The sequence below is a fragment of the Mangifera indica genome, chromosome 17, assembly GCF_011075055.1.
Source record: "Mangifera indica cultivar Alphonso chromosome 17, CATAS_Mindica_2.1, whole genome shotgun sequence".
In the NCBI taxonomy this organism is placed as follows: Eukaryota; Viridiplantae; Streptophyta; class Magnoliopsida; order Sapindales; family Anacardiaceae; genus Mangifera; species Mangifera indica.
The window spans coordinates 5,132,129-5,141,976 of NC_058153.1; the positions used below are offsets into that span (position 1 = coordinate 5,132,129).

General features: G+C 30.4%; 1 protein-coding gene across 1 annotated transcript; it reads left to right on the forward strand.

The window, feature by feature from the left end:
* The first annotated feature begins 8,371 nt into the window (after positions 1-8,371).
* On the forward strand, positions 8,372-9,131 carry LOC123200189 (17.3 kDa class II heat shock protein-like). The gene has a single exon (XM_044615336.1). The coding sequence runs from the start codon at positions 8,455-8,457 to the stop codon at positions 8,926-8,928; it is 474 nt and encodes a 157-aa protein (XP_044471271.1). The 5' UTR covers positions 8,372-8,454; the 3' UTR covers positions 8,929-9,131.
* The last annotated feature ends 717 nt before the right edge of the window (positions 9,132-9,848 follow it).

Sequence of the window (9,848 nt, forward strand, 5' to 3'; positions counted from 1 at the left end):
AACATCTTGGATTTCTTTTATTTCATATTTACTTTTGCAAGCATTAAATAACTAAACTTTAATTAAGTTCTCTAAAATACATACATTGATCACGACTACTACTATTAAAATCATAATTAATCCCAAATTAGTTGAACCTTTTATACAACCAAAGTGGTGGTTGTTAGCTTCTTTGAACTGTTGTCATTGGTATGTACTTTATCTAGACTTAATAACTTCTTCTTGAGTACATCTCTAATACGATAATACCTCACATTAATATGCTTTGATTTTGCATGAAATGTAGAGTTCTTAGCAAGGTGAATAACACTTCGTTTGTCACAAAATAAAACATCTCTCTTGATGGAAATCAAACTCTCCAAAAAACTTCTCTATCCATAGCAACTTTTTACAAGTTTTGGTTATTGCAAATTTTGTCTTTGTTGTAGACAATGCAACATACTTTTGTTAAATTGATTGTCAGGAAATAACACCATCTCCAAATGTGATCAACTAATTTGATATAAATTTATGGATATCCAATAACTTGTCATATCAAAATCTATATATCCAACAACACTGGCTCATCAGATGGTTAGAAATAATTCTATATTATGCCATTACAACCAATCTAATGTTGCACCCTCCATACACATTAAATACAATAAGTGGGGAATTTAACTCCAATTACTAAGTTTTCTTTTTATTTATATGTGGTATTCACAATTTACGCATTTTTAAATCCCTAAAATTGTTTAACAACTTACTAATAAAAATATAACAATCTCTAAACCTCTAAATATTAATACAATTGTTTACATAAGGTAAATCAACATAATAACAATACATCTTCATTCCAAAAATCAATTTTCAAACTTTAAGATAATATTGATTCTAATACTTACAGATATTAATCTTTCTTACTTACAATCATGTTTTAAATATAAAATATTTCACTTAAGAGTAAAAGATTGAATAGGTTAAGAGTTAATTTAAGGTTTTATTAGAATATATTTAACAGTTAAAAGACTTATTCTCACTAAAGGTTTAATGTATTCTCAAATGGATACTTGTTAACTATGGAAATGTCAAACTCCTATTCATGAGCTATTAAATTTAATATAATTTGTTAGCATCAAGGGTAAAATTATCATTTAATTAGTAATATTAAAAAATAATATTTTATCTTATTTTTTTTCTTTAGTTTGGAAAACTAACAATTTTTCCTTAGGATTGAACTTTGGAAAGTTATATTTTCTTAAGGTCCCAATTTTTCAAAGAATATCTGGCAAATGGTCGATGCTCTTTTCCTCTTTACAATGTCTCTCTCTCTCTACTTTTGCTTTCGACGCTTTCTCATGGCACGATTTTGGCACTTTCTATCGGCTCGTTTGAGATGAAGACAAATGGTCTTAGACGAAGATAACTTGTGTTTGCTGAACTCGTCTTCATTTGAGCCAAAGAATAATAGTCTTGATCTTAGACGAATCTTTGTCTCAAACAAAAATGAATTCGTTTGAGGCAAAGACAATTCAAACGAAAAATGGTAGTCGAATCATGTATCGTGTATCGAGTATTGTATCGTAATGTATGATACAACTTTTAAAAAATAAAATAATAATACAAATAATAAAAAACTCTAATTAACACTTTATCATTTTAGAAAATATCACAAACACCCCTGAATTTTTAAGGTTTCTAATGTATACACTTATTATATCATCATTTTCCTTAAAAGCTGTATCGGTTAGTATCTGAATATATATTGTATCGTATGATACATCCACTATATTGTATTAATTTGATAGATTTCATGATATCTATCGTTTTTTATTTGTATCATAAAAGATGTATCGTATATCGTAAAATACCGATAATTATAAACGAGAGAGCTAGTTGGAGAGAGAAAGTGGGAGAGAGAGAAGCCGATTCAAATAGAGAAGGCAATCAGAGACGACAACAGTCGCCACCAGATGATAAGGATAGAAAATTAAATATAGGAAAAAAATGTAACTGTTTAAAGTTAAAGTTATAAGAAAAATATTAGTTTTTCAAATCTTTGGGAGATGAGAATAAGATAAAGTTTTATTTTTTAATATTATTGATAAAATAACAATTTTATTTTTAAAATTAACTAATTTTGTTAAAATTAATAAATCATAAAAGAGAGTTTGTCGTTTTCATAATTAAAGGATATCCATTTAGGAAAACACTTAACCTAGAGTGGGAATAAGTCTTTTGACCTATATTTAATTGGTTAATTAATTTAATTGTAATAAAACTGATGTTATTAATTAATAAAATTAAAATTATTACCTTTTTTTTAAGGGTAATAAACAAATTTATCCTTAATTTGGAGGTTTAAATAAAAATGCCCATATTTTAAATCATTTAAACAAAAATACCCTAAATATCTATAAAATATCAAAATTACCCTTCCTTTATTCTATGTTTATGGGAATTAATTAAATTACTCTTTTTTTAAGGATAGTAAATAAATTTACCCCTAATTTTGAGGTTTAAACAAAATACCCATATTAAAAAGGATTTAAACAAAAATACCCCAAAAAAGTTATAAAAACTATCCTTTCTCTATGTCTATATAAACCATATCTCTTCCATTATCTTTAATATATACGATTTTACTCGAGAAAGAAAAGAAGCTCGTGATTGGGATTTCGAACGAGAAGAAAAAAGTTTGTGATATTGAGGTAGTTATATCTGCTATAACTTAATCGTTATTATTTTATTAATAATGCAATTATATATAATGTTTCATATAATAAATTAAAGTTGTGTGTAAAAAGTAAATTAATGAAAATTATTGGGGGTATTTTATAATTATTATAATAGTATGGGTGAAATAATATTTTACAATAAAAGGGTGTTAGAGGATTAGATTAGATAATATTTGAGAGTAAAATGATATATTACAGTGAACAGTGTTAGGATATATTATATAATATTTGGGGATAAAATGATATTTTATAATATAAGGGTAAAATGATATTTTCATAAATTAGTATCATATTAATTAAAGTATATTAATAGTCATAATATATAGTCGAACTATGGAATATGTATAATTATGCAATAGAAATAAAATCACAAAACTCCAACTTAATAATAAAATAATATACCACAAATCTGAGAATAATATATTCGGTCATATTATTTATGTTGATTATATATTTTATTATATGAGTAATCTAAATGACTAGATATGCTTCAATTAGATACCGAAGGAATGAATAGAAATAGGTGACAATGTAATAAAATATGTTGAAGATAATAGAAAATTGATTAAAATTTCAGAACACACAACATTCGAGGGATTAATCGAAATAGTAAGTGATAGGTGTAACATAGATCAAAGGATATTTAATATTCAGATAAACATGAAACCAAAACGTCTTGACGATAACATCCCTATTGAAATTTTGAATGATGAAGATATTGAGGTTTTTATTGGTCTGTCTAACCTCTTTAAAGAATATCGTACACCTCACGTTTTTTGAAAAGATCTAATTCTGCATACCATTTCTAAAAAATTTTCTCACACTTGGTACTCAATAACTGCACAACCGGTCTCGTCTGTTGGATTTGTGGTTTCAATAGATTTATGTATGGGCTATAAATGGACAGTCTCTTCTTGACAAGTCGACCATAAAATGTGCAAAACTACTACACCAAAACAAATAATATGTCATTTAAAAATATATTAACTCGTGAGATTTTCAAATTTATTTCACTACTTTTTGTAAGACAAGAGTCATCGTCGGAGAATCCATAAGTGAGGTTAGATCGACTATATTAAATTTTGAGACCGACTAGAGTTAAACACATGAAATCAGTAAATAAATAATACATGAAATCATACTTATTAGAGTTATAATGAAAACATTTATGAAATTTTCCTACCTAAACTATGTTCCCTTGTGTTGGGAGCTAACCACATTGTTAATGACCTCGTCATCCTAAGAGACAATGTCGATTACCTGTTTCCCTTTGCTTGGTGTGCTAAGATAGACTAAATGGATATCTTGTTATAACAACAGATAAAAGGTAAATGACAATTAAGATTAACAAAAGTAACAATTTGTATTGGTTAATCTAACAGTTTATCTTAACCACAGTAGAAGGTGATAATGGGGAATTCTTATGGGGTGATCCATCATTGTCAGCAACATCCTATGACAATATTAACATTTTATATCAGTTAATCAAACTGTTTAACAAAAATTATAAAGTATGTAGTTAATAATGTACGTACCTCTAATGTCGAAACAGATGTTATCATAGGATCCTCCCTCAATGCAGCCTCTACAACATTAGAACACTATGATAATGTTGATAGTAACGAGTTAATAAGGAGTCAATAATCGGATATGTAAATGAGATATAATATTATCAAACAATATTATACTTATGGAATCATCACAGAAGGTGTCCTGTAACATTATTAATAATTTATATTAGTTAATCAAAGAGTTGTGTCATAGAGATTACAAGGTCTACATTCTATATTATATGTATATCATCTATCGAAGCCGATGGTATCATGGAATCCCTCTTCCCCCTTAGTGCAACTTTAGAAACGCTAGGGCACTGTCACAACGTCGACAGTAACCAATTAACAAGGAATCAATCAATGAATGTTAAATTCCAATATAACATTTATAAACAATGTTATAATTACCTGAACCATCATAGAAGATGTCAACAGGGAAACCTCATGCGATGATCTGTCATCTCCCACATCAAAAGTCAATATAAGATCCTCCCTAGATGATCCCTCATAAAAAAAATTGACACTATAACAATATCAACAATCATGAGTTAACAAAAGACTAAAAATATTTTTAAAGTATCATTTCTAATATACTCACAATGTTTAACACTTACATCGACAGTACGTGGAGATAGGAATGTTAGACCCCCTCTCAATAGCCCGTCGCCATCGTCATAAATTATTAACAACATATACAACATATACAATTATTATAGAGTTTATATATTTGCATATGTAAATAACTAGAATATCTGATAAATTATTAACTTATTTACCTGTCAGACAGTATCTGTGTGGTGATGAGATTGTGTATTCTTTGTATGAGTCATCATGTCCTCTATACGACTCATCCTATCTTCGATACAACTCATCCTATCTTCAATACAACTCATTCTATCTTCCATAACAGTAACCAATCTAAGTTAAGATTTTTTTGTCGAGTCAATACAACATCAAAATAATGAATGGAGAAATCTTGTCCACTAATGAGAGGATCGTCTGATGTGCGCTTGGTGGTAGGGGGTAAAATAAAGGGCTCTGATGATATACGCTTGTTGATCGAGGTCATAACAGGGTCATCAACAAGAGGCAGGACAAGAGCCTTGATATGTGGCAGAACAACGATCGGCGAAGTAACATCAAAAGACTCGATGATGCATCTCCTAACGAGGACAATGGTAATGTGGATGAAGAAGATCGACTATCCGATATCCCCATATGTCAAACGATGTTGTTATATGAGTTTGTAGCTTTCTTCGTTGGAGATAAAACTAGTAGAAAATTAACATCATCCTGTAAATTTTTGTTTAAGTGAACTTTGTTATTATACTTTATATATATGTTAATCAATAACAAATTATAACTTACTGCATCTCTGGTGAAGATAGTTGAAATAGAATCCTATCCTAGGATGTCTTTCGTGTGTCATCTGAACAGCTCCTAAAACTAACGAGATATCTACCCATCGGTGTAGTATGTCTAGTGTCTCGTATATCTAAAACTACAATTTCAACTTAAATCGATTACCCTATAAGTTTACAATCTTATTAAATCAATTCTATTTTAATCAAAATTTTTTTGAAATTAATAAATGTCATAATTACCTGAAATGCTAGTAGAAATCCCATAATACTATATTGTTTTAATTGGTTGTCCTTCTTCTTTATCTGGTTAGAATCCACAGAAATTCGAGAGATATTATTACAAATCAAATGATATGTCATCTGCCACACTTGTACTCCCCATGGGTATGCATTGAACCCATCAAGACGACAGACCAATTGTAATATTTTTTAGGGGATTGTTTTCCTCAAATCACTTTCTGACAACCCTATGTGAAGATAAAATAGTAGCGCCAACTTTACTGCATTAGTGTCGTCCTTTCCCCACGACCTCTACTAGAGAACATGACTCAGATCAACATATGTAATGGACTTATACCCGTGAAAATATGTCTAGTGGATTCAATCTGTGACCTTCGATAGAATATACATATCAATATCTAACATATGACTAAATCAAAAACTTGTCATAATGGCAAACTTGTATGGATTGAACCTCACGTCAACATCATTAATTTGAAACCATAACTTCTCTCTCAAGAGCGCCTTATTTACCGCTTTGAGGATGTAAGAGTGTATTAAAACCCCACTAAATCGACTATATTTGAGGTCCAAAAAGTGTTCGAAACAGGTACATAAAAAAAATTTATAATTACCACTCTGTTAATATTTTTTTAATCACGACTCTCATATCTCTATATCCACATGTAGTTATTTGAGCCTTGAAGTGTTTTTCTATAGGAAATCTCATTTCATTCTTACCCTCATCCTTTTTTCTCTTTTGTTAAGCTCCCTGTAACAAAATTAAATTTTGATTATATTAATTTTTTATCAATTTTAAACATAGATGCATTATTCAGAAAAACAGATATCGAATTTGAATTCTACATGTCAAAAACCCTTAAGATGCAAAAATTTTAATTTGCCCTTTATATGAAAACTATAAAAAAAGCCCATTGTTTTGGATAAAACTCATTCTGCCTCACCAAAATCCACCATGCAAATTCGTGTGGCAGAAAGCTTTGAAAAAACACATTTTGCCCCTCACCACGGGAATTCGCTAGTCAATCACACAAATTAGCGAGTCCAACACACGAATTCATATGGTTGACTGGCGAATTCGTGTGTCAACGAACTTTTCAAAATTAGAATTCCACCCCATCACATGATTCACTGTTTGAAAACTAGCATTTTGGCCTCTAACCACACGAATATGTGTGGTTCATAAAGTTTGAAAAATACACAAAACCTCCCCATCTTCACGAGATTTCAATTCGCATGATGACTGTCGATTTCGTATGGTGAGATTTCACCTCCCAAACTTTGTTTTTCAAATTTCATTTCATCAACAATCAACTCTACAACTAATTTAATACAAAAGCTCTAACAAAATTGATTCAAATCAACAACAAATCAAGTGATTTCATCAATTCATTCAATTTGAAACCCTAACAGTAAACACCGAAATACCACATCCAATCTACAAATTCTTTCACTCAAAAGTATAAAAATTTGATAAAGATTGTTTTACTAACCTTTTTGTTCATTTTCGTTATTGAAAATATCACCAAATTTGCCTGAGAATATCGTCGGAGAGAGTATGTGAAGTCGGCACACGGGAGCGATGGTTTTCGTGTGTTGGTGTTTCAAGTTTCATCATTTTCTTCAAATTTGGATGAAAGACATTTTCATCTTAACAATAGATGGAGCATTTTTGTTTAAAATGTAAAAAACAGAGCAATTTCGTTTTCTTCCTAATTTCTGGATAATTTAATGAATTTTCCTATTAATTATTTGTTATAAAAATATTATTTTAATTAATATCTAATGAAAAGTAAAATAACATTCATCTTGAGACGAAAATGACACTTATCCAAACAAAACTCCTAAGAGTGCGTTTGGTTGAGGGAATTTATTATTACCTTGATAATCTATCTTTTATTCCCTTATTTGGTTTGTCAATAATAAAAGATTTCAGTAATTTTTTATTATCAATGCTGACGTGATAGGTAATATAGGTGGTAATCTGATTACCACTTTCACCTTAGGTATTTAAAGATTACTGAGGTAATCTTTAGTTTATTATAATTATATTATTATTTATTAATTTTTTGAGATAAAATTAAATTTATTTTTAATTAATATGACAAATAATATAAAAAATAATTATATTCAAGGGCATTTAAGTAAAATAATTTACTAGTAATCTTTTATTATCTTTAACCAAACACAATAATAATTTATACCTATCAAATTTTATTAAACATAGTAATTATTTATACCAAACAATCTTATAAGTAATCTATCTTCACGATAATTTTTCTATTTTAATAATCAAATATTACCCAAACCAAACGTCCCATAAAGGATAAGGGCATGGGCCACCCCGAACAATTCAGTCATTTTTGACCTTCCACAAAAATCTGGAATGAACTAGATCATCGGAAAAAGAAGCTCTAGAAAAGTCACCCCCAGAAAGTCCATTTCTCTCCAGAAACTTCCATCATTTCTTCTTATAAATATACCAACCACTTCCTTCAATTTCATCACAAGCAATTCGTAAGCTGCATTTTCTCTGAAAAGAAAAACAAAAGTTTCTACAAACGCAATTGTTTCATCGATATGGATTTCAGGATGATGGGTTTCGATGCTCCCCTCTTGACGACTCTGCAACACATGATGGACGTGGCCGATCATGACGCCGACAAGTCGTCCAACGCTCCGACGCGGACCTACGTGAGGGACGCCAAGGCAATGGCGGCGACCCCGGCTGACGTGAAGGAGTATCTGAACTCGTACGTGTTCATAGTGGACATGCCGGGGTTGAAGTCAGGAGACATCAAGGTGCAGGTGGAGGACGACAATGTGCTGCTCATAAGCGGAGAGAGGAAGCGGGAGGAAGAGAAAGAAGGGGCTAAGTATGTGAGAATGGAGAGGAGGGTCGGCAAGTTTATGAGGAAGTTCGTGCTGCCTGAGAATGCAAATACTAACGCTATTTCGGCCGTTTGTCATGACGGAGTGTTGACTGTTACAGTGGAAAAGTCGCCGCCTCCTGAACCGAAGAAGCCGAAGACTATTGAAGTCAAGATTGCTTGAAGATTTTGAAGTGGGCGTGCTTTAATTTCATGGCAATAACATATAATGATGTGCTTAATTTTGAGATGCTTCCGTTTTCTTTCTTGTTGTGTTTTGAGTTCATCTTTCTTTCTGGAATCCAGTGACTATTTTCTTATGGATGTGTGTAGTAAATATTATCAATAAAGAAGCCTTTATTTTAGAGTAAATCTTTTATTATAAAATTTTTCTGCTCCCAAGTTTGCTTCTTTACTTCCTTGAAACCCACTCAATTTGAAGAAGGTTCATTCAAAGCTTTGAATTCTCTTCAATAACCACCTTTGTGGATTCTCACTTCCAACTATTTCACTAACTAAAATCAATTAATTACCAATCGGTTCCCTTACAAGTGATAACTTAATTAACATCAATGTGTTTAGTTCTTACTTAAAATGCATAGCCGTTTGATTGTACTAAACAAAGTCACTTTCTCCCTTGTGAAGCTTTTAAGCCACACAATCACTTTCTCCCTTGTGAAGCTTTGATTGTACTCAATTGCAACTTGCTTTGCCTCAAGTGGTGGAAAGATCAACTATTGCTTGCATATTGACTTTCTAGTTAATTAAGTTGCCTTAAAAGGTAAAGGTGTACCTTAGTTGTAGATGTTCTGGTATTTATGCTATCAAGTAAAATTATGTTTAAATGTGAGAATTGAAACTTATGATATATAAAATTAATCTTTTATACTTATATACTAAGTTTTTATATTATATTTTTAGGTATGAGATTTTTTTTTTTTATTTGAATCTTGAACACCTTCATTCAAGTTATTAGATTTGTCGTTTGATTAGATGTTTTGTTATCTGTATTTAGGAATACTTTAAGCCACTCAAGTATAACCACGTAGGTTGTTAGTTCTGTCATTTGATTGGAGGTATTGTTACTTGTTTTTATGGACACTT

What these genes read in the sequence shown, in the direction of transcription:
- LOC123200189 (XM_044615336.1), top strand. Translation starts at nt 8,455, where the DNA reads ATGGATTTCAGGATGATGGGTTTCGATGCTCCCCTCTTGACGACTCTG.